Below are 24,207 nucleotides of genomic sequence, written 5' to 3'. Positions count from 1 at the left end.
ACTGATGGGTTTTTGTGTATTTTCTCATTTAAATCAGAGGAATTACTTTGAAATACAACTAAATAGAAAAACATATACAATATTGTAATTTAATTTGATTTGTTATCTTTTATTGTGTGTTACTTCCGTTTTTCTTTACTAGTCTTTCCTACTGGCAGTAAGTGGTACTACATAAGTAACAGTGTCAGAATATAAAGTATGAACCTGTTCTGGTATTAAAACATAATAGAATGAGGGAGGAGAAGGTCATCCGATTAATTAAGAGGCTCTTTCACTTTCCTGCTAGAGGGGACATAAAAAAAGTCTCCTCTTTTCACTTAGTTGTTTGCCAGCGGCTCGTCAGGTAACACCGTGGAAGAACCAGGGTTCTAAGGTCAGAGTGCTACATGATAAGAGGAGAGGCCCACGACCTTGTTGGTACGTCGCTTCTTTTAATCGCTGTTCTGAGGATTCTGCGAATGCTTAGCAGGTAGTGGTCAGGGTCAGGGCAAAGGCAAGGAGCGCCCATCAAGGATCTGTTTGTAAGCACGCCACCAGAGCAATTGTTTATGCGGATGCGAATTCTCGCATCCGACCCTTCGGATAATTCAAGGCCCTTCAGCTGATTAGGAAGCCTGAACCCAAGAGTATGCAGTTTTTTTTCGTGTGAGTTGCCTTGGCATCCACCCCCCACCCGGGATTTTTGCAAAACCGGCAACGCTGACCCGAGCTGGGCCTGGCCCAATCGCAGGCTTTGTTGTTGGGAGTAATTAAAACGTTTCTTCTTGTTTTGCTTCTCTGTTTGTTGCTTTTCCCTGCCAAGAGCGGAGGGGGAAACCACTACTGGAAACCGCATATGTCGTATATTCTGGCTGTAGTGTCTGAGAACAAACAGGGACGAGACTCGGGGGACACGCGTGTTCTATGCATGCGAGGATTGCAACGTTGTATGATATATTTTATGTTGCAGCACAGCGCAATTAAAGAGGACAATTTGTCTGACTTGAATCTAAGGAGCAAGCAAACTGTGCTGGTTGTTTTTGCTCTCTTTTAACTCATTCTGATTGATGGAGGCATTTAAATTTCATCGTGTCTTTCAGTCAACGGTCAACACTTCGTAGTGGCTTCCTTGCACTTTTTTAAAAAACTGTTTGATAATTGCCTTCTATAGGAGGATACCCACCTTCTTAAAGGTGTGGCGCGGGATTTGAAAATTAAGTGCTGCAATCATGACATTAAGCCAGGAGATAGCGGCAGAGTAATGTTTTGCATGCAAGTCCATGCAATTCTGCGACGCGATTGAATAGATCTTCTTTCATCATCTTATTGAAAAGGAAATTAAATGTTTTTAAATGTTTTTGAGATGAAGTGTTTGAGGTGTATGTTAGAAGTGACAAGATTGGATTGATTTAGGAATGAAATTGTGAGAGACAGAACTGGAGTAGAAGTGGAACTGAGCAAGCGTGTGGATAAGAGAGTACTCGGTTGGTTTGGACACATGGAGAGGATGGATGAGGAGAGAATGTTGAAGAGGATCTACAGAGCAGAAGCAAATGGAAGGAGACCAAGAGGAAGGTCACGAGTGAGGTGGATGGACGGTGTTATGAGTGCACTGCAGGAAAGAGGTCTAAATATAGTCAAAGCTAGAACTCTTGTTGGTTATAGGAATGAGTGGAGAGGTGTTGTAAAAGGATAGTGGGAGGTTTAGACGTGTTCTAAGGGACATGCAGGGCACCTGATTGATGCGGCAGGGGTAAACCAGTGAAAGCTGTCGGGCCCTGCTGTTGAACAAAAGAGTGTGTTGTGTCACCCTGACCCGAGTGACATGGCCGCTTTCTCGTGTCCCGTTTCATCTGGAGGGACGAAAGCAAGACCAACTTGGGTGCCGAGGTGCTTAACTTGTTTGTGTGTTTGGGCATTTGGGTCGGCCATGGTCGCCCCTTTATTTATTTATTTTCTTCTTCATTGTTTTTGTGTATGTGTTTGTCTTGCTCTAGGTCACCCCTCTCGAGGGATAATACCAGGGTAGATAGATAGGTTGGCGTTTGGACATTACGAGAAGCAGGCATTTTCTTTCATTCACTTTCACAATTTTTACGCTCCACTGACAAATAAACATTTTAAAAATATCCTGCAGGGACGAGCATGGCGTCTCTCTCCAGCATTCCCCTCAGGCCCCCTTCCTCAAACCTAATGTGTTCCGCTTCGAACAAAGCTGATAAAAGATAAAACCAGATAGGCCCAATGAAAGACAACTGGAAACCGCATATGTCGTATATTCTGGCTGTAGTGTCTGAGAACAAGAGATCGCAGTTCGAATCCCGGCTCCTCCGTGTTACATATCGAAGTGTCCTTGGGTAAGACACTGAACCCCTAATACCACCAATTAGCAGGTTAGCGCCTTACAAGGCTGCATGGCCGCTATTGGGAAATGTGAAGCACACTGTGAAGCACTTTGGGAAGTCTTGACTTGAAAAGCGCTATATAAATGCCGATCATTTCATTTCATTTCATTAAACATTAAGGGCTCTTTGAACTCTTTTAGGCATTGTTAACACATGGATATTGGAGAAAATATTTAACATCCAACATTTTAAGGACATCTCAAACAATGCACCCAACCTTTATCATTTGCCAATGAATATAGCTATATATGCAGCATATATGTATTTGCAGTATGTGCTGCCTCCTTAATATCTCATTTCATCTCATCAGCTGCACCACTTATCCTCAGTAGGGTCGCGGGGGTGCTGGAGCCCATCCCAGCAATCAGGCAGTGGGCAGGGGACACCCTGAACTGGTTGCCAGCCAATCGCAGGGCACACAGGGACAGACAACTCACTCGCTCATTCACACCTAGGGACAATTTGGACCGGCCAATTCACCTGAAATGCATGTTTTTGGAATGTGGGAGGAAACCGGAGTGCCCGGAGGAAACCCACGCAAGCACGGGGAGAACATACAAACTTCGCACAGGAAGTCTGGAGCTGGATTTGAACCCACGCAGGAGGTTCCCATGACTTGAACTGTGCTGCACATGCGCTAACCACTGCGCCGCCGTGCTGCCTGCCTCCTTAATATAAAGCTTTTAATTTTTTGTGCATCGAAACATGTCCTTTCATTTTTTGGTCCAATATGGCTTTCAACATTTTGGATTGTCAACCTCTAAGCTTACTGGACATAGGCTGACTTTTTTTTCAGGCCTGATATTGATACCATTTATTAATCATCAAGGATCAAGTTAGCATTTTTTTTTAAATGATTACGTTGAGGATCCTGATAACAGATACAATACAGATACATTTTTTCCACTAAAAACAAAAGTATTATTGATTTTAAAAAATGCAAGCTATAAGTCTTTAAGTGTGCATTTACTGAATTGAACAATAAGATAATATTATATAAACAAATTGAGCTTTATAGTCACAAAATAATATATTGTTAGTATAACTTATTTTTAATACATATGTATATAATGAAATAATATTATAAATAAATATACTCGTAAAGAAAAAATTAAATTTGATTTAGCTTTGTATATTGTGACTTGAGCTAGTACAGTGGAGTTTGTGGGTTGATGCAGAGAGGGCAGGAGACGGTGGATTAAAATTGCCAAAGAAGATATTATTCATTTGCTTCCTAACATTTAACAATCGCCCTGGTCGTTTATTGGTTAATGCCATATAACTAAGTGAAGGTAGCAGTTTGCGTGCTTTCTTCGGAATGCTTGATAATCGCAAGCTTCGTTTCCATAGTTACTATATTTTGCTTCTCCCTTTTGCATCACTTGCACATCTTGGGACCCAAGGCTAAACAAACTCAAGTATGTTACCCAAGATTCTGAACTGAACAACGAAGGAGAAAGGGACCACTATGGGAGGGAGTTCAACAAATAGCATCCTGGCATCTTCATAGCGCTGTGACGCAAACTAGTAACAGAGCAGCATCTGTTATGACGTTAACCAATAGCAGACAGGTGTCTTAGAGACTTATTCACAAACACCTCAACATTTGAATCTTGCACCTTTCGGGGTACGTACAATAATTTGTTGTTGCTGTCGTATGTTGGGAAAAATGCCATAACAACGAGCTGAAAGATCATCATATTCCACATTGTAAGTGAATATATCTACTGTATTGTATAATCTAAGTTTTATTTGCTGCTGATATAATTTCTCTTATTTTTAAAAATGTAAAGATTTGATCGAAGATGTAAATATATTTTTGAGGTGAATTTTGTTGTTGATTTTTATGGTTTAGTTTAAAATACTTTTTAATGTAGTGGTCTTTCCCTATGTAAAACTTTCAGTAATCTTAGGATTTACGTGAAAATCCGCAAAGTAGCATCACACCTTCATAATAGCCCCCGAGGGTCAAACTTACCTCAAAATGACGTCTTTACTGAACGTAAGTATACGACTGTAACACGATAACAACTATAGATCCACAAATAACTATGCAGAATGCAGAATGGCAGTTGAATAAATAGTCTTTATTGTCACTATGCAAAAGTACAAGAAATTGGAGGGCTTCTCCTTTCAGTGCAAGAAAGCAATTTAGAGAGCGACAGGCTAGGTGCACCCTAGCTTCCGGACTTCTAGGGTTGAGCCAGGTAACCATGATGATTAGAATACAACTGTCCCGAATGAAGCTGTTTCGCACAAGTTGTAGCTCCAGGTAATCCGTTTAATGGGTAATGGATCTGGCGTTGGTGCGATACTGGCTCGGCAGGGGTGGCTTCTCATGTAGCTGTAGCAGTTAACTGGACATGCAGCCTCGCTATTGCTCCCTTCCCAGACCTTGTGATATCACGAATCCTTTACGCTCTTCTGACTTTCTTCAGAGTCCGATTTAAACAATATTTCATTTTTGATGCATTTTCAAACGAGCCACTGAAATAATAGCTTTAGCCTTTTAACACAGTTTGTTTTGATAGACATATTGACTGCTTTTTTATTGACACCAGCCTATCACAGTTGCACACACACACATACAACCTGCTCCCATGGTAGCATTTGCTGTGTGCTATGTTGATATTAATGATAGATAGATAGATAGATAGATAGATAGATAGATAGATAGATAGATAGATAGATAGATAGATAGATAGATAGATAGATAGATAGATAGATAGATAGATAGATAGATAGATAGATAGATAGATAGATAGATAGATAGATAGATAGATAGAATTGAATTGAATTGAATTGAATTCAAAATCTGTGAAGCAGTGAATTAGCGAAAACCGAAGCGCGAAGTAGCGAGGGGCCTCTGTAATCTCCCTGGTATCATTATCCAACCCTATATCTATAATCTACTAGAACAAAATTTAAATGCACCATAGAATGTGTTGATATTTTGAATAGGCCATAGAAACCTGTATTAAATCCATGCAAGCCTCGCTTTTGCAAATTTAACATCGACTACCTTGACTGCAAAGCAGTTTTTGTGTGACAGCACCGGCTTGCTCATTTGGAAGTCAGTAATAATGTATAGCTTTTTTTGTATCATCCTAGAACAAGACTTCACAGACGTTTTTATCCAGTCTATTTTCACCATCCTGGTAAAAAATGTCTTTAAACACACAGTGCCTTGACATCTGCCCTCATTAACAGCCCTGCACAACACAGGTACAGAAGGTAAATATTATAAGAAACCAAGGAAGGAGGGGGAAAAAAAGGAAACATCCCATTAGAGTGGCAGAAACTCATAAAAAGTAGAATGAGTGCAGCGAATGGGGACATAGGAGGAAGGTGTCGGTGGATGGCGGGCGCTCCTCAGCGCAAAGTCAGACGTGGCGTTTGGTGACAGGTGACAAAATCAAAAGGTCATGTCACTTTTAACTGGAGGAGCCTGATTTCCCTCGCCGCTCGCCACATATCCCGACTACCGCTCAACCGGCAGACAAAAGACAGCCCGGTTTGAAGCGGGACGGGAGCACCGGGAGCGTCAGGAACGCCGCCGAATCCTCCTGGCATCCTGTTTTATCACGCCGCCGCCTCGCTTTCCCTTCGTTTCCATCCATTTGTTTGACTTCCTTCATCACCGTCAACCTTTGTGACTACCTGTGCTCTTTGCGAGTGTCTGCCTCGCTCCGCCTTGTTGTTTTGACGACTGTCGCAAACTTGTTTTCTTTTCAGCGTCAATCCGACGAGAAAGTTTATTCACTTAATAGTAGGAATGCGCGATAACTCTCTTTTCCTACCGATAGCTGATAAAATCATGCTTCTGGGGAGTGATACCAATACTGATAACCAATAACTTTTATTAGCTGCATGCAGCGTTTGTAGGGGTGCTTTAAATCTTTGAAAATGACTGAATTTTAATGTTTTAAAATTGCTTGGATTTTGGGCGTAGTGCTTGTAAACCACCAGTATGACCACACATTGAATATAAAAGGAACAAAACAAGGCTACTAAAAAATGACACCAACACACGCCCGCTCTTGTGACTTCACTTGACCATTGAATTTCTCCTTCCCTCATGATTAACGGTAGCTGGCATTAGTTCGTATTTGAAGTTGTCACGTGAAGCGTCATTGCCCTTTTCGGGACTTGCCAAAGAGGTGCAAGATGTTGAGAGGCTGCCATTTTAATGAACAATGGCTTGAATACGGAAAATGCAAGCAATAACTAAAACGTGGAATAAATCCAAGCTCAGGATGATGGTGCAAAGTTTGCAAAAAGAGATACAAGTCTTCACAACGGGAGTTGGCTCTCTCAATGATTAGCTTAAGTATGATCACTTTGCAAACTGCTTGGTACATGCTACACCTACAACGGGGCACTTTGAAATTATTATATGTTTATTAGTGCTAGGCTCACACATAAATTATGGAAATTTTATATGGGCCAGGTAAAAAAATTTGGGTAATGCGTCCCAGTGGTATATTGTTATGGTAAGAACTTCTAACTCAAAATGAACTGCAACTGAAAATGTAAGTGCCCGGTCACACAGCCGTTTGCGTCTGTATTGCGGGTAAAATTTAGCAATTTTTTTTTGCCCGTGGTTGCCCGCGCTAGAAAATGCGCAAAATTGGCTAACCCGCTGTTTATCCGTGGTGTGGCGTCAGTTCCATGTCCTTTCCGCGTGTGGACCACGGGTATAAAAGCTGCCGAGCCGGGCTGTAGAAATCATAACCGCTCAAGACACAGTCCCGTGAAGATCAAGATTTCAAGCTATGGCACCGAAGAAGAAGCCAATATGTTATTATTGTAATCGTTTTTCATTTTTATTGTATTATCTTGTTATGAAATGAAAAGAAATAAAAATGGATTAAGACGAGGTCACTACGGTGACGGGGATCCACGTTCACCCCTTGACGTCTCGAGCACAACTGACGTGTGCTCGGCAAATCGCGCTGTATATACGGGAGAAAGGCGTTTGACCCTCACACGCGTTACACACGCTAATTCACGTGATAACACCGCGATACAGGCGCAGAACAAACGTGCTATGACCGTGATCCACCCGCGATTACCCGCTAAAATTTCGTGTCCTACCCGCGTGTAACCACGCCCTGGCCGCGGCCGTAGCACGTCGTTCCGCGTCTGTACCGCGTCATTACCCCGTGTGTACCACGTGTGCCGCCCGCGGTTACCCGTGGTCTAAAATTTTTCGCGCGGCCAACCGCGTGTGAATTTCTTGCCGCGTGTAAAGCACGGCTCTATCTCGTCTGTATCGCGATCTCAAAGCGTCCAACAGCGTCTGCTTCACGGCAGAAATTTCAGGTCAGGGCGGTTTTCTCTCTCGCCGACTTTTAAATACATATATGTTTTTAAAAATGTTTACTAAAACAATTCTTAACTAAAAAAGACTAAAAAAAGCATACATTGACATATACTGTATTGTATCTCTGCCTCTCTCTCCTAGAGTGGTGTGCTAGATTTTTAAGGATGTTCTGCTGCTCTGGTTAGTGGCCCAATTTTCAACCCGTCAAAATAATGGACGCCCTCAAGATTTTTCCATCAACTCAAAAAAGAAATCCGTCAATCATTGAAAACTGGATAAAATAACCTCTTCAGACAAATAAATATAAAACTGTCCTATGAAGGGTCTCGCTCAATAGGACAGGTGCATGCTACACCTAGACTCGACACTATAAAATGTGTTCGAGTGCAAAGATTATGTTGGACATTTGTTAAGGGGCCATGAAAAAAAAATTAAAGGAGTGTGTCCCAATGTTAAATCAGAATGTGATAAACTTCTTGCAACTGAAAATGAAATAGTACCGTCATTTTTAACCAACACGCATAGGTTTGTGCCTGTTCAGGCAGTCAGATTTACAAATATATTTATTTACATCATTTTTAATATTTAATGGTAGAGCAATAAACATGTTATTAAAATAAGAGGAAATTTAACACTAAATAAATATAACAATTTTAGATATTTTAATCTTAAATTTACAAGAAGGCTTTGCCTTACCTGTCTCCCATGAGTGAACGTCACAGATGATTAAATAAGAATGTAGATAAATTCAAATGTAAAGGAAAAATGAAATCTGATTAACGTTTGGTGTGACGTGAATTAATTTTGTCGAGTGTAGGACCGGGTGGATGCAGAGTTAGGAGGGGACAGTGGCTATACATTTTTAAAACGTTTACATTACTGTTTTTCAATTGTTCTCAACCTCTCTGTCCACGGACCAGTTTAATGTCTGACAATATTCTTGCGTGTGGCCCATCAATAATGTGGCACTATGACTAAAAATAGTTTGACAATGAGATAAGACCTAATGCCATTTTGTGTGTTGTCTGTATGTAGTCTAGTGGAGTGTTTCCCAATTAGTGGCTCGAGACCCAAAAGAGAGCCACCGTCACATTTTCGGGCCTTTGCCTTGGCATGCTAAGAAAAGCAAAAAAAGAATTAAATAAATGAGTGTCATTTAACCTTAGGGTTAGAAATAACTTTAGCTACACTCGAGGTATTTTGTCCATGGAAATATCCACACCTTTGCGGTGTTGTGTCATTTCCGATTTTTTTTTTTGACTTCCAACCGATGTCAATATGTTTTACATCTGGTTTAAACTGCACATTGCTTTCATTGAATACATTTGAGGAACACATTTTTTTTCTTGATAATGGGTCGCAGCTTGTGATAAGAGTGATACGGTTGTGTCCCACAGTTGGACCTGTGTGGAACCACTGGTCTAGTAAATAGGATCTGGCGATCCAGGTTAGATTCCCTTAGTATCCAATTTTGGGAATTGTGATCAGTGACTGATCAATCAATGCGCAACTATGGCACTTTTACATTTTTATGGCAACCACAGCCCTTACTGTCGTTTGGATTCCATGCATCTTATATATGAAAAATATAACAAAGGACTCATTTTTGGGGGTGTGACTTACAGTGTTAAAAATACAGTACTTATTTAATTATCCTGGTGCATGAATAAAGAAAAAAAGGGAAAAGCAGATTGCAAACTTCAGCTAGACATACTAAAACTGGCCAGTGCAGCGGCTTTCCTCAGAGTTCCACTATCTGCCAGCCTAACCTTGCCAATGACAGCCGCAGGGGGAATTGATGCCTGGGCAGACATTCCAGTGAACATGAAGATATAGTCTCTCTTCTTCTCTTTGTTTCCTCCATCCCTCCATCCATTACTTTTCTTTGATACATAAGGGAAGGAGGTTTAACCTCTGCAGCTGCCGAGATTGGTACGTCTCGCTGGCAAGGTGGTGGGGGGATCTCAAGGCGCTACTTTAGAAACAGAATGCCTTTTATTATGAACGAATTAGGGTTGCACTCCAGTTGGTAAAGTATACAGTATAGAAAATAATAAATGGAAAAATATAAAGTTTTTACCTCTAATAATGAGTAATTACATCTAAAATAATTATATTAAAAAAAAACTACAGACGCTCCCCTACTTTTGACCATTCGACTTACGCTAAATGTAAAAAAATATCAGGACATTGCTGTAAGTTAGATTTTGTATTGTATGCACCTTTTTCTGAGTACAGGACAGTACTGTAGTGATTCTCTCCGGCGCTACCGGCGTGTGGCGCTGTGAGACCTCACCCAGCATCCACCCCGAAGAAAAAAAATCCTCTTCCTAGCTCGTGCGTAAACATTCTATACTGTTTATATTATGTATATACTCTCCAGTGCGCTAAGAACTTTAACATTTTTATTGTTTAATATCTCGTGCATCCTTTCAACATGGTTAGTGTAAAGAAGAGGCGAGCCGTTTTGTTTCAAATGAAAGTGGAATAAGAAAGCTTGATGCGGTTGAGAAAATGGTTGGATCGATTTTTTTTGCCCACTTTCTACCACAGAGGAGGAAGTAGCCTAACTTATAAAGCCTTCCAAAAGTAAGTTACACTAAATTTTGTCTATCTTTATAGAGCTTAGTATTTTATGAAAGGTTTTTTATTACAAAACAATACAGGTTACTTATACAAGCCTTAAACATACTTATATAAACCTTAAACACATACAAAATATAGGACTAAAGCAATTTACGAACAAATTCAACTTAAGAACGCACTCGTTCGTAAGTAGGGCAGCGTCTGTATACGCAACAGAGCTATTGCACTTGAAACCGGGAAATTGCACTTAAAACCGTAGTATTACACTTAGGACCAAGATATTGCTCTTCGAACTCTGTTCTAAAACTGTGGTTTTGTGTGTTGATAGCTTTGGGTAAAAAGCTCTTCCTTTGTCTGTTTGTTCGGGCCTTGTGGGATCTGAACTGTCGCCCTGATGGTAACAGTACTAAAAGGCAGTTGCTGGGGTATAATGAATCTTTCAGGATGCAATTGCTAGCAATGTCCACCAGGCTGGGCAAAAGGCAGCTGGTGATCTTTTGGGCCGTGTTTACAATCCTCTGTAGGGCTTTCCTGTCTGCTGCAGAGAATCTTTCATACCACGCCATGATGCAGTGCGTTATGACGCTCTCTTTGGGGGCAATGTAGAATTCCACAAGCAGATTCTCCTTCAGGTTGTTCCTCCTGAGGACTCTCAGGAAGTAGAGTTGCTGCTGGGCCTTTATCACCGCCGTGGTGTTGCCTGACCAGGTGAGGTCCTCAGAGATCTGCATGCCAAGGAATCGGTTGGAGTGGACCATTTCCACGCTGTCGCTTTTAATGTGAAGGAGAGCTGGTTTTGCTCTGCCCTTCCTGAAGTCCAGGATTATCTCCTTATCTCCTCCTATTTGGTATGCTGCGCTCACAAACATACGGGCACACGTTCTTGCGTGTGCATAATGCCGACGCCACATTTTCCGCCGCCGAAAGGAAGGCTGCAATTGCGATAAGGGGCCGTGCTGACCCAGGCGGGCCCTTCACAAGCTGTCAGAGGCGCGGCTCTCAGAGGGGGGGCACAGCTTCCATCTGCACTGCCCCAGTCAGGGTTACCCAGCAGGGAGCTAGATTGGGGTGAGACCCCCTCCGCATCCCACGGGGGCTGGGTGTGAAGGGTGCTTCCATATTAATGAAGATGTGCCTTCATTATGCCGATGAAGAAATTCCATGCGAGACGTCTTTGCCGGTTGCTTATTTGCTGACATATTTGCTTATCATTGCTGACAAGTTAATGAGCATTATGGAAGCCCATTGCCTATTGTCTGAACAGTTCATGCTGGTTTGACGTTTATTTTTTTTATTTTATTTGGAGTTGTCAAGCTGTACTGCTTACTCTATGCCATATTACAATTCGGTGCAAGGGATCAGTATATCATGTATAAGATATCCATTGAAGCATGGTCACCCATGAATTTCATATATACAGGACTGCCTGAGAAGAATAAAATAATGTGATGAAGTTCTTTCTTTTCTGGAATGCAATTAAAAAAATGTCATATCTTCTGAAATCATTACAGATCAAAATGAATATTTCAGGTCTTTTGTCATGATTACTGATGCGAGGCACCTGTGCCCGCTCCTTTGGCGCCAACTGCCTCGGACTCTGATTGGCTCCCTGTCACTATTTAAACCCCCATCTTACTGTCACCTGTTGTCAGTCCATCTGCGAACCTCAGTTTACGCTAGGCAAGCTTTTCGACCCTGACTCACTCCTGTTTTGGCTCCCGTCTGTTTCCCGGCTTCGACCCATTTTCTGATCTCAACCCCGTTTTTTGCTCTCCTGTCCCGGCTACTGACCTGTTTTTTCCGCTCCTGACATCGCCATCGCTCACCACAGAAGTACCACTTCTGCGTTCAGAGCAATCCCCCCCGCGACCTGCGACCACCGGATTGTGTGTGCAATCCTTTCCCTTCTTTCCAATAAAACTGAGCGAAACGCACACAAGTGGGTCCTGTCTCTGTTCTGGTCTTGACATCTTATTGTTTTGATTTTGCTGAATATGGCACTCTCGGATCCAGTAGCGTTAGTTTCAGAAGAGTCTTTATTTGAACGAGTTTTTGGAGCTGGCTTGGGACGTCGGCGCTTGTTGGTTGTCAGCCTTTTCGGGCAGAATGGCAGCTCTGTGACGGGTAGACGGAAGGTGCAGCTTAGCGGGTAAGTCGTTGGCCGGGGCGGGAGAGTAGGTCGCAAAACGTGGAACGGAAACAGGTCAAAAACGGAAGGCAAGCATGAATCAGGCAAGAGGAGTACCCTGTAGTCTGGAGAAACACTCAGGGATACAAAGAGTACACTCGGACGACCATTTCTGGACGCAGACCACTTAAGTGGAGAACGTCAGCCAATCAAGAAGTGCGCTCCAGCGCGCCAAACGATGTCCCAGGTGACTTTACTTAGGCAATCACGAGAAAAACTAAAACTATCCCTTCTAACGATACTAGATTTTGGGGCAAAAGTATAATAGTAGGTTGTAAGCCGTAATCAGCAATATTAAAATAATATTTTAATTAATTTGTCATGAATCCAGAATACATGACATTTTTTTTTTATTTTAGTCCAGGAAATAAAAGACTTCATCACAATATTCTAACTTTTCTGTGTCATGATTACCCAAGTGGAGTCACCTGGGGTAATCATGTGGCGCGCTGGAATGTGCTTCCTGATTGGTCAATGCTCCCCTTTTAAACGCGTTACGCGGAGAACTCCTCGTCGGAGGATTAACATCTGTACCCCGTATGACGCTCCCGATTACCTGTGCCTTGTTTACCTGATTCTGCCTGCCTCCGATTCGACCTGCTTTCGTCCCACGCTACGATCCTCTCTTCAGTCCTGGTAAACTCGACCTGCCTTCGTCCCACGCTACGATTGGCTACGTGTCCCGAAGCTGTCTTCACGGCGTTGCTGCTGACGTTCGACGGTCATCGCGTCTCCCGCTAACCCTGTACGCTTCCCCCAAATAAAAGACTTGTAACGAACGCTCTGGGGTCCCCTGCTCTGTTCTGGTAATCCACGTGACAGAATCCTCCGACCAGAATGGACCCCGCGTTCGTACATTTGCCCCCTGACCACTATCAAAGCCTGAATCAGCAGCGCAATTCACCTTCAGAATGCGCAGTTCGGCAAGTCCTTTCCGACATGGCGAAATTGGCTGAGGCACCTCCGGCCGTATGACTGCGCAATGACTCCCATGCCTGCCTGTTCGACTCCCAAGCCTGCCTGTTCGACTCCCAAGCCTGCCTGTTCGACTCCCAAGCCTGCCTGTTCGACTCCCAAGCCTGCCTGTTCGACTCCCAAGCCTGCCTGTTCGACTCCCAAGCCCTCCTGTTCGACTCCCAAGCCTGCCTGTTCGACTCCCATGCCTGCCCTGAGTCTGCCTGTACTGATTTTGTCCCGTCTTTCCTCTCCTGTCTTGTCTGTTCCCTTTCCGCTCCCCGGAGTCCGACTCTTCTGAATCTGACCCCCCTGAGTCTGGACTCTTCTGAATCTGACCCCCCTGAGTCTGGACTCTTCTGAATCTGACCCCCCTGAGTCTGGACTCTTCTGAATCCGACCCCCCCTGAGTCTGGACTCTTCTGAATCCGACCCCCCCTGAGTCTGGACTCTTCTGAATCCGACCCCCCCTGAGTCTGGACTCTTCTGAATCCGACCCCCCCTGAGTCTGGACTCTTCTGAATCCGACCCCCCCTGTCTGATTCTTCCTGTCCTGAGTTGACTCTCCTGATTTTCCTGTGTTACTCTGTGATGTGTCGTGGGTTTACTTTTATTTTATTTTTATTTTTTTTCCTGGGGAACGTCTGGAGCCGTTCCTTGAGGGGGGGGTTCTGTCATGATTACCCAAGTGGAGTCACCTGGGGTAATCATGTGGCGCGCTGGAATGTGCTTCCTGATTGGTCAATGCTCCCCTTTTAAACGCGTTACGCGGAGAACTCCTCGTCGGAGGATTAACATCTGTACCCCGTATGACGCTCCCGATTACCTGTGCCTTGTTTACCTGATTCTGCCTGCCTCCGATTCGACCTGCTTTCGTCCCACGCTACGATCCTCTCTTCAGTCCTGGTAAACTCGACCTGCCTTCGTCCCACGCTACGATTGGCTACGTGTCCCGAAGCTGTCTTCACGGCGTTGCTGCTGACGTTCGACGGTCATCGCGTCTCCCGCTAACCCTGTACGCTTCCCCCAAATAAAAGACTTGTAACGAACGCTCTGGGGTCCCCTGCTCTGTTCTGGTAATCCACGTGACATTCTGAGACAGTCTTGTACAAGTAATAATGTAATGAAAATCTGTGTTTTAAAGAATCATGTAAAATGTACTTTATTTATCCTATAAATTACACATCCAATCAAATAGATGATATATTATAATTTGTGTATTTTTGATACTTTTCTTTTGAGTGAAATGTGATCATTCTTCACGTAAAAAAAAAGCAAGTGGAAAAAAATATACTATATATATATATATATATATATATATATATATATATATATATATATATATCATATTATATTATATTAAATTATATATAATTTGTTTTAGTGATCAATACATTGCCAGATACATCGGTGGCTTGTGATAGAAAAGGGGTCACCAACATCTTATCCCTTATCACCTGGGTGACCCACAGACTTCTGAAAAGAGATCACTATTGTGATTTTTTGGAAATTTGATTTTGGTTGTAAACAACGGTCACTGCGTTGTTATCAATGAAAGTTTATTCCAACCTTACCCTTAATAATAATAACAATAATAACAAGTAATAATGTAACAATACAATACATTGTTATTTAAGGAATGCATATCTAGCTGATAGCCCTTTGCAATTACCTGTAACAGGAAAAAGTCATTCCACAGCTTCACCCCTGCAATAAAATCAAATTGAAAAACCCTTAGTTCAACTTACTTGGCATAAAAATGATAAAGCAGCCGTGTTTAGGCCAGGTGCCCGTCATTGTAAAAAAAAAAAAAACATAAACCCCTCAATGTCATTGTGCTCGCTTATACTCTTTGTCTGCTCCGTATTATCACCGTGTTTATATGAATTTATAGGGCACGGTGTAATCTGCGAGAGCCCCCTGCATCATCCACGTATCATTCCAATGGGTTTGAATATGTTAATCTGCACCTCCGTCTATATTCAATTCACCGGAGCGGCTCTGCAGGCGACGTTAGCTCGCTGCCATCCCGGCTTTTGGCTTTCAGGCCGCTGTAATGATAGTAATTCAAACAACACGATAATAGGAAGAGGGATCAACATCCCAATTGTATCGTATAGCACACGGGTTGGAAAAAAGATCAACAGAGGAGAATAGAGAGGAAGATGTTTGGAATTCAGAGGTAATTTATATCCACCCCCCGTTAGCGAAACAGTCGCTTGAGCGCTGGCGTTTAGCCGTGGCAATTTTCAGGGCAGATGACACGTTCGCCGACGTTTTATTTATTAATTTTACACCGTCTCGCGGCAGGGGGAAAGTCGACGCCTGTGTGTAACCGGCGGCGGAGAAAGAGTGAGCGAGGGAGGAGGGCAGCGTTAGACAAACGACTCTATCTTCTCCATCTTTTTCAGCTCGTTCAACCCTTGTCTGTGGAAAGTTTGGAGTGCATGCCAAGCGTGCACCCCTCCTAAAGCCCCCGTGTGGAGGAATCCATTATGTTAGTGTTTTGGCACAAATGAATGGAATCGAGTGGAACCGTGATGACTTTATAAACAGTTATAGCTCTTTTGTCGGAGGAGGCAGAAGGCTTCTACGATGCGGACATACGTTCATACAAAATACTTTGAAAGACATATATTCCGGACATTAAAAAATATAATTATACATACGAATATATATATATATATATATATATATATACATGCCTCGAAAGAAAAATCAGTGGCTTCTTCCCAAAGACCAAAGTGAGCCAGGCCCAAGGACAGGAGAGACACCTCTAGAAAGAGGCTTGTGTAGGTGTGAAGGAAGAAAGGGTGAGCGTGGCAGTCGGACTTCGGAACCAGGGAGCATGGACAAGCTGGGAGACAACATTATAGCCCAAAGCGAACATTCAGGCAGATTTCCACGGTGCCCAGTTCCCCGTCCAGGCAGTTAATGATGATCTACAAAGCCCAGCGAACCTTCATATGTGGATGAAGAGCGAGGCACTCTCTGCTCTGGATGAGGCTCCTTGGAACTCCTCCTAAGCAGCTGCCCAAAGTCCCTTGCTGATGCTCGCTATCGCTGGTGCCATAACCAAGTTCTGACCATCAAGCCCCAAGCAAGGCAGTCCCTTTTATCAAGGCAAGAGAGAAACCCAGGGTTTGTGCAGAGATAACAAGAGGACTCCTCTATACTGCCTCTGCTTGACAGTTCCCCCAGACATGATCATCATCTCTGAGGCTTCAAAACAGCCGATCATGCTGGAAAGCCTATGATCGGAAACGCGCAAAGTACCAGGAGCTGGTGGAGGGGTGCAGAGGCAGGGGCTGGCAATTTTTTTTTGAGCCAATAGAGATCAGCTGCAGAGGTTTTGCTGGACGATCCTATTGCAAAGTCCTAGGACGGTTGGGTGTATCAGGGACAACCAAGAAGAAAGCCATTAAATCCGCTAGCCAAACTGCAGAAAAAGCCACTAGGAAGCAATGGCTCTAAAGACAAGTTGAGGCGTGATCAACCTCGGCTGTGTCACCTGGGCGAAGGTGTCTCAGGTTGCGAGACCAGAAACGCTCAATAAATATACAGTGTATATATATATATATATATATATATATACATACACACAGACACATGCCACACAAAAGATTATTTTTCTCCTGCCGGCGCTCATATAGAGTACCAAGTTTATTACAGAGAACGACTTGCTGCCATACAGTTCCAATCGCCACCATACTCACCGCACAATCGCTTACTGCGAGTTATTGATAGAGCTCGCTCGCTCGGCACAAGTACGCGGCGCACTATTGACTCCGCCCGCCGCTGTTCTGAACTGCTCTTTGTTTGTGTGGGAAGATGCATTTACATAAGAGGCTTATGTCAGCTGCCACATACTTTGCTCACTTACTTCAGCGCAAGACAAAAAGGACAAAAGCTATTGTGCCTTTAAGTCATGATTTTTTTCTCTCTTTTTTTGTCTCCAAGCCGGTGTGCCGGGGAGGGATGCGGGGGCGGTGCGGCCAGTCAGAAGGTTTGATGGCTTTTGCGTTTTCTCAGTGAGGGGGTGGCGCCCCACTTGCTTGTTTGTTTACCAAATTGGGGGCAATTACCCAAGCTTGTGTTTAGGATAAATGATTGACAGCATTGGGGGAGGGACAAAGGGCAGGGATTCATTCATATATAAGCCCTGAAGGAGGTTACTGTATTTATTTGTGTATAATGCTCACTTGTGTATTACGCCCCCAAAATATTTTACATAAAATGTTGTTTCTTCTTTATTCAGCTCAACTTAAGCATTGTAAGTGACAAACGTTGAATACGTGTAGGTATAATTAAAATAGTCTTTTGACAATGTAAACTCTGAGCTATATATATATATATATATATATATATATATATATATATATATATATATATATATATATACGCGTAATACCTTGTATATTACATGCACCAAAACTTGTGTTTCTTTTTAGAAAAAAAACAACTGCGTAATATACAAATGAAAACGGTATTTAGAAAGTATTGTAAATATTTGTAGGATTGTTTGATATGTTCTGTATTTTTTGCTAAGAATGTTATGATGAAAATATTACCCTGGGGGTGTACAAACTGCAGTTCTGGGACCAGCATCGTGACCATTTGCAGGCGCCCCCATCTATACAGTAGAAACCCGGGATATGGCACTAACCTGTTTTGAAGTGGGGATCGCAAAGTGAAATTGCCTTATACTGGGGAATACAAACCTATGGTAATAAACTAATGCCCGGCACCCTAGATGAAAACATAATCATAACAAAATAGTATATAGTATAAGTAATAGAGGTAAGATCTTAGGCCAGGATTTCAGGTCTGGTGGGGCCTAAAATGTTAATCATTTAGTTTTGGTTTTAGGCCGGGCTGGGCTTCATGTCTTGCTGTATTGTCTTTTCATACTCTGTCCTATTGTGTAATTGAATGTAAGTACTGTTAACCACTACTAGATGTAGCTATCACTTTGAGAATGAGCGCTACTGCTTGTTTATGGCAGTAACAAAATGTTATTAAAAACCAGTTGTATGCGTTGCCATGTTGGATGTTTCGTGAGTTCCAAAATAAGTGTTCATTTTCAATAAGTCAGTGAATTCATGACGCACTCGTCATTGTTCTGTTTAATTTTCTTTGTGGATGACCCGTGCAATGGATTTGTGTCGCTCTCGTAGCTCTTGCGGCAGCGGCACTCTGCAGGGCGGCCAATATCCCCCCTAATGCTCCTGAGTTTTCACAGCTAAAATATTGTAATGTCTGGTACTTTTTTTTTTGATTATGGGTTATGTAAGGGGAGGCATGGCTTCAGGGAAAGGGGAGGTGCAGGACAACTAATACAACTCCTGTTGTATGTGTTCTACTGTTTGTTATTTGTTTATTAAATCAGCGATCAGACCAAAGCAGCAACTGTGTGCATCCTTATAGGCGCATTACAATATGAAAATTCAGGTTCGCTTCAGGCCTCGTCTGTCAAATCAAGTTAATTTGTCAGGCTGAATTTGTGTAGGCCCGATCTTACACCTATAGTAAGTACTACTTAGTTGTGATGTATACAATACGTATCTTAGATAGATATGCCAAAAAGATTTATACATCAAGAGTTTATTCGGGTATTATACGTTAAACGAGTCGCTAACGAAGTTGGGGATGTAATTTAATTGTTTTCTAATTTCTTTTTTGTCTGGTAAGGTTGTTTTTGTGTTTTCCCTGCAAGGAAAAAAAAGAATGACGGTAGGCACTAAAAAGCTTTGGCTTTGGGAGGTATTTCTGCCAATAACATAAATATCTGCATTTTAAAGATGTCATAACACAAATTAATTAAAGACCAGCATTTTATATGACGTTGACTAATAGACAGGCATCTCAAGAGACACAGAACTCGTCAGATGCACGAACACAGTCAATCTTGTATTTTGTAAGTTTTGGGGAACAAGAAATAATTTGTTGTGGATGTCATATCAACATATTTTTCCACATAATAAAGTGAAAACATCTGAAGCGGGGTCGCCGTATCCAGGGGGTCCACTGTAAACAAAAAATGAAATTAACCATCTACAATATTAAATGTTACATTTCCTTTAAAAGAAGTTTCGTACATTTTTAAACTACCGTTCCAGTTATGCCTTCATTGTCACTTCCTGTAAACGTCTTGATACTCGTGCACGGATCAAAAGTGTGAAAACGGAGTTTACAGAGAGATACGGAGGCCATTGATGTCAGAACAGACCCGAGGAAGCTTTGCCGTCTCATCCCGCTGAAGGCTCGTGAATGCTTTTGTGCCAGGCGATTTAAACGGATGAATGGATGTTAATCCTCCGCACATTTGGAATTCAATACCAAGTGTCAACAAATTTCTACAATGGAATGTTTCTAAAATTAAATATTAACTATTGTAAAACCCGAACTATAAGCTGCTACTTTTTTCCTAGGTTCTGAACTGTGGGTCTTACAGTCAAGTAGGTACTCTGTATAGAGTCCAAATAGTCCCTGCAACAATAACTGAATATAAATCCTTTTCAGAAATTATGATAATACACACTTGCTTCGTCTGCTTGTTGATACTCACGGGTCTTGAAAAACATTTATAGGTGGCTCAAAACATGCCTGCAAATGGAATGCAATACACAAAGCATCCCTTAGAGCAGGGGTCGGGAACCGATGATTTGTTTTCAGCAGTTCGTATAGCTCGGCGACAAAATTGTTACCATGCAAGTTTTTCCATGTCATTCCATTTTTGCGTGAGTAAAGCCGATTGTGGTGCACACGAAACAGAGTCAACGTTACTGTCCAGTATATATAGGGTACATTTTTAACTACAGTTTAGAGTCACTTTTTCACACTAACAAAGCCCTTTTTCACGCTACATCGCTTAGGAATCCTTCATATCGTAGCTCATTCATTAATCAATGTTCACTGTTGAGACACTATATGCTGCAAATCCACATTAAAAACTGTAAACATACTAAAACGCCTCGAGAGCACCTAGAGCAATTTGATTGGGTGAGCGGCAGGAATGAGCAGCCTATTTACAGTGAGTAAACCAAAGTTTGTGTACATCACTGACAGGACCAGAACGTAAACAGGACCCAATTGCGTTACGTTTCTCACAAGTTTTATTAGAGAAAAGAGAAAGGGCAGCACCCACGATCTGGTGTTTGCTGGACGTGGGTAGCAAGTCGCTCTTGTACTCGGATGGTGCTCTGAACACGGAAGTGACACTTCCATAGCGAGCGATGGCGGTGTCGCGGACGGAAAAAAACGGGTCGGTAGCCGGTACTGGGAGAGCAAGGCGTGGTTGGGGTCGGAAGCGAGTCATAAGCCAGAATAGGAGAGAAGACGTAGTTGGGGACAAAAAGAGGTCGAAAGCCTGGACGGGAGAGCAGACGTGTTCAGGATGAAAACAGGTCGAAGCCGGGGACAGACGGGAGCAAAAAACGGTACAGGTGGGAGTCAGGGTCAAAAAAGGCTTGCCTAGTATTCACTGAGGTTTGCAGACGGACTGAAATAGGGGACAGACAGGACTGGGTTCAAATACTGTCCGGAAGCCAATCAGAACCCGCGGCAGTTGGCGCCAAAGGAGTGGGCACAGCTGAGTCACATCAGTAATCATGACAATCACTCATTTCTTTACTACAAGTTCTAAAGTACTTTGGGGTAAAAAAAAAAGTCCCTCCTGGAAAAACTTCCCGTGCTCAATTACTCAATACGTATACATGCTCGAGTATTTGGAAAATAAAAGGACTAATTCAACCATTGCAATTGCAATACTTCCAGTAGGGCAGAGGCCTTAATCAGACTATTGTGTGCGTTTACATGTTTTTACATAGTCTGAATACTAGCAATATTTCGATTCCAATCTGATCATTGTCTGATTGTAACCATACCCAGTGACTGTTTAGAAATAAAAAATAAGGTATGGTAAAAGAATACATAAAAAAAGTAAAACATATAATGGATGTGGCTTGCAATCATGCATATAGTCCAGTTTGTTTGGTAACTCAATTATCCAATCAACAGTATTTAATCTCAGAAAAGTGCCGCATTATATAGCTTCGATCTTTTACCAAAATGGAAACGATTGATATCTGACTGCATTTTTTTCTCTCCCAGCAAGCAATGGAAGATCTGATGGAGGACGAAGATGAAGATTTTGACAAAGATGACAGGGTAATTATCCAAACACACCAATCAGCTGCCTCAGGGATGGTTGCATTTTGCTCCGGGAACCCGGAAAGATACAATAAATGCTTTCACCCTGACACACAATACTTAAGTCTACTTTTACTCTCGTGTGGAGGTCCAGTCGTTTGGTCAGCCATTGGGCTCCTGCCGTTCACATGTCGGCGAAATTTACATTACTACCGTCATGCTTGGGCTCTGTTTCCTGTGAACACGCACCCGTATAAAGTGCTTAGTTGGCCATTTAGGTCTATTCACGGGGCCTTTATGTCGCAATAAAACAGCATCTGGGCTTGTCCAGACACGATCAGGTATCAACAGGTGGCTGCTTTACTGCCTTTGCTCGTTTACACTGGAGGAAAAGCTACTGAAACAAATGCCACCGGATAGATTACAGTACTTGGTAATTGGAAATTGAAATAACGGGGCAGCTGTTTTTTCATTTTGCGTGGAGATAACTTTCAATTTCGTACAAATCGCTTACAGATTTCACAAAATAAGGAAGTGAGACCTGGATAAAAAATTGATGTAAGTGTTCAGATTAGTATAGGTGAATTAACAGTTTGTTACAAACAATAGCATTAGCTGATAGCTTTTCCTACTCAAGCCCTTTTAGCAACTGGTGTTATGGATGATAGGATAATTCGCCAGTGTCTTTTAATACAGATAGCAGTTTGTTTTGTCTCGTGTATTTATAACTTATTTTTATAACATTAATATCTGATCAGCAAATGGTTGTTAGACTAAATGAAGACAAGGTAGTAAAGACCCAAAATAAATGTGATGTAAGCCTAACACGGCAAAGGTCTCCGGTTCAAGACCAGGTGGAAACATTTGCTGCCCTGGAGAGGGATGGTTGCCACTAGGCTGTACTTGCCCAAGATAAGACCACACAAAATGGTAACCAAACCAAACCAAGCTTTATGGTAGGCCAGGGCAATGTAACATTAGCAACATGTGTCACAAACAATATCATTAGTGGCTAGCTTTGCCTACTCAAGCGCTAGCTTTAGCAGCTTGTGTTGCAGATAATGGAATTAGTGGCTTATGTCCCTTAGCATATGAATTATCTGTTATATTTTTATGTAAACTGTCTTTAAAATGTTGGCAGATAATAGCAAAACAATCCATAATTAAATGTTTTTGTTTAAAGTAAAAAAAGAAAACACTTTTATTTACATATCCATTTCAAACATTTACATTTTGGACCAAATCGCCGAACCCTACTTTCCAGAGTTACCGAACCCCGTGAAGTGAAATTGGATGAGCCGTTATATGATGCCTTAAAGCCACACTCCGCCAATATAAAGGTTAGCAGGCTAAGATATGCTAATTTACATGGTCTGATTTGGTAATCTATTCGAGAAACGGGGGTTAGCTCGTGAGGTTTGTAGTGGTAATTGTAAAGCCCTTTGACCAGGCAATTTGATATCCTGAAATTATTTCGCCCCCAGGATATTCGGCATGGCAAATTTACTTTGAAAATCCACACGTCCATCCATGCTTCTTTGGGATGTAAGTTCAAGTTGCTCGAGAAAAAAAAAACTGCAGATGGTCAGAGCCTCGTGCTGGCAATCAGTCTGTGAAGTTCCAAGGCTGAAAAGGAAAAATGTGCTGTGCAACCTTCAAAAATGTTCTCTGTGTACCATCACGGCATTCCCACTCCCCTTTGAGGAACAAAATACAAATATATAGCATTTGAAAAGCAGAAGATTATACTATATATATTGAAATGAGTTCTGGCAGAAGTCGGCCCCGTCTGAGCTCTCCGGGGCTGCTACAAAGGCAACAATTTACCAACCCTGACTTCATACATTTTGATCTATTGCTCCCTTCAACATTTTATTGGAGCTGGAGAGATGTTTAAAGGGGGGATGTTTTCCTCTTTTTTTTCACACTTTTTTGCCTTCATACTGACAGATAGTCTCACTCAACTGCAGCTACTCTATCACCTGGTTAAGTGTGGAACTACAGAATTTGTTTTTTTCTGTTTGATAGTGTTTTTTACAGTGATGCACAACATTTTCAGTTCCGAAATTGTTCAATTGAAAACGACCAAAAGAGGATTTTCGGTTTTGACTGAAAGTAACAATAAACCCCTAAAAAGGTTGGTGTTAACTTGTGATGATGTCATGTCAAAAGTGAGACGTTCGAAGCTGGCTTTTACTCGAGGCAGAGTTGCTGCACGAATCTCTGCTTCTTTTTAATTTGCTGCACAAGAAAGAAGTGCCGTGTGTAATCTCATTGGAAACAATGTTTACTCCGTTGGTATCAAAGACAATTGTCAAGACCTGAACAGAAGGAGGACCCAGATGCGTAACGTTACTCACAAGTTTATTGAGATATAGAGGAAAAATGAGCGCCAGCAATCCGGTGCTCGCTGGACGAGGGAAGCAAGCCGCTCACGGGATAGGAGCATGTTCGGAATGCGGAAGTGGATCTTCCGGAGCGGGAGATCGTAGCGTGGTTAGACGGGAAAAACATGTCTTTAGCCGGGACGGGAGATCAGAACGTGGTCGGGGTCAAAAAACAGGTCGTTAGCTGGGACGGGAGCTCAGAACAGGGTCGGGGTCAAAAAACGGGTCGCA

At 42.4% G+C, this 24,207-nt stretch overlaps 1 protein-coding gene across 6 annotated transcripts in view; it reads left to right on the top strand.

Annotated features, from left to right (window-relative positions):
• mctp1a (multiple C2 domains, transmembrane 1a) overlaps positions 1–24,207 on the top strand; it is a 166,113-nt gene that overhangs the window by 98,647 nt on the left and 43,259 nt on the right. For all 6 annotated transcript variants that reach the window (XR_015850527.1, XR_015850528.1, XM_088336399.1 and 3 more), the window contains one exon: positions 21,551–21,607. Coding sequence is in view for 4 of the 6 variants with exons in the window: in XM_088336399.1 (XP_088192525.1) it covers positions 21,551–21,607 (57 nt within the window). In the remaining 2 variants the exon portion in view is untranslated. The remainder of the gene's footprint in view (positions 1–21,550; positions 21,608–24,207) is intronic.

Source organism: Urocampus carinirostris, chromosome 5 (genome assembly GCF_059441175.1).
Source record: "Urocampus carinirostris isolate Australia breed hairy pipefish chromosome 5, RoL_Ucar_1.0, whole genome shotgun sequence".
Lineage (NCBI taxonomy): Eukaryota > Metazoa > Chordata > Actinopteri > Syngnathiformes > Syngnathidae > Urocampus > Urocampus carinirostris.
The sequence above is the reverse complement of the archived record's forward strand: the minus strand, read 5'-3'. Positions and strand labels throughout refer to the sequence as shown.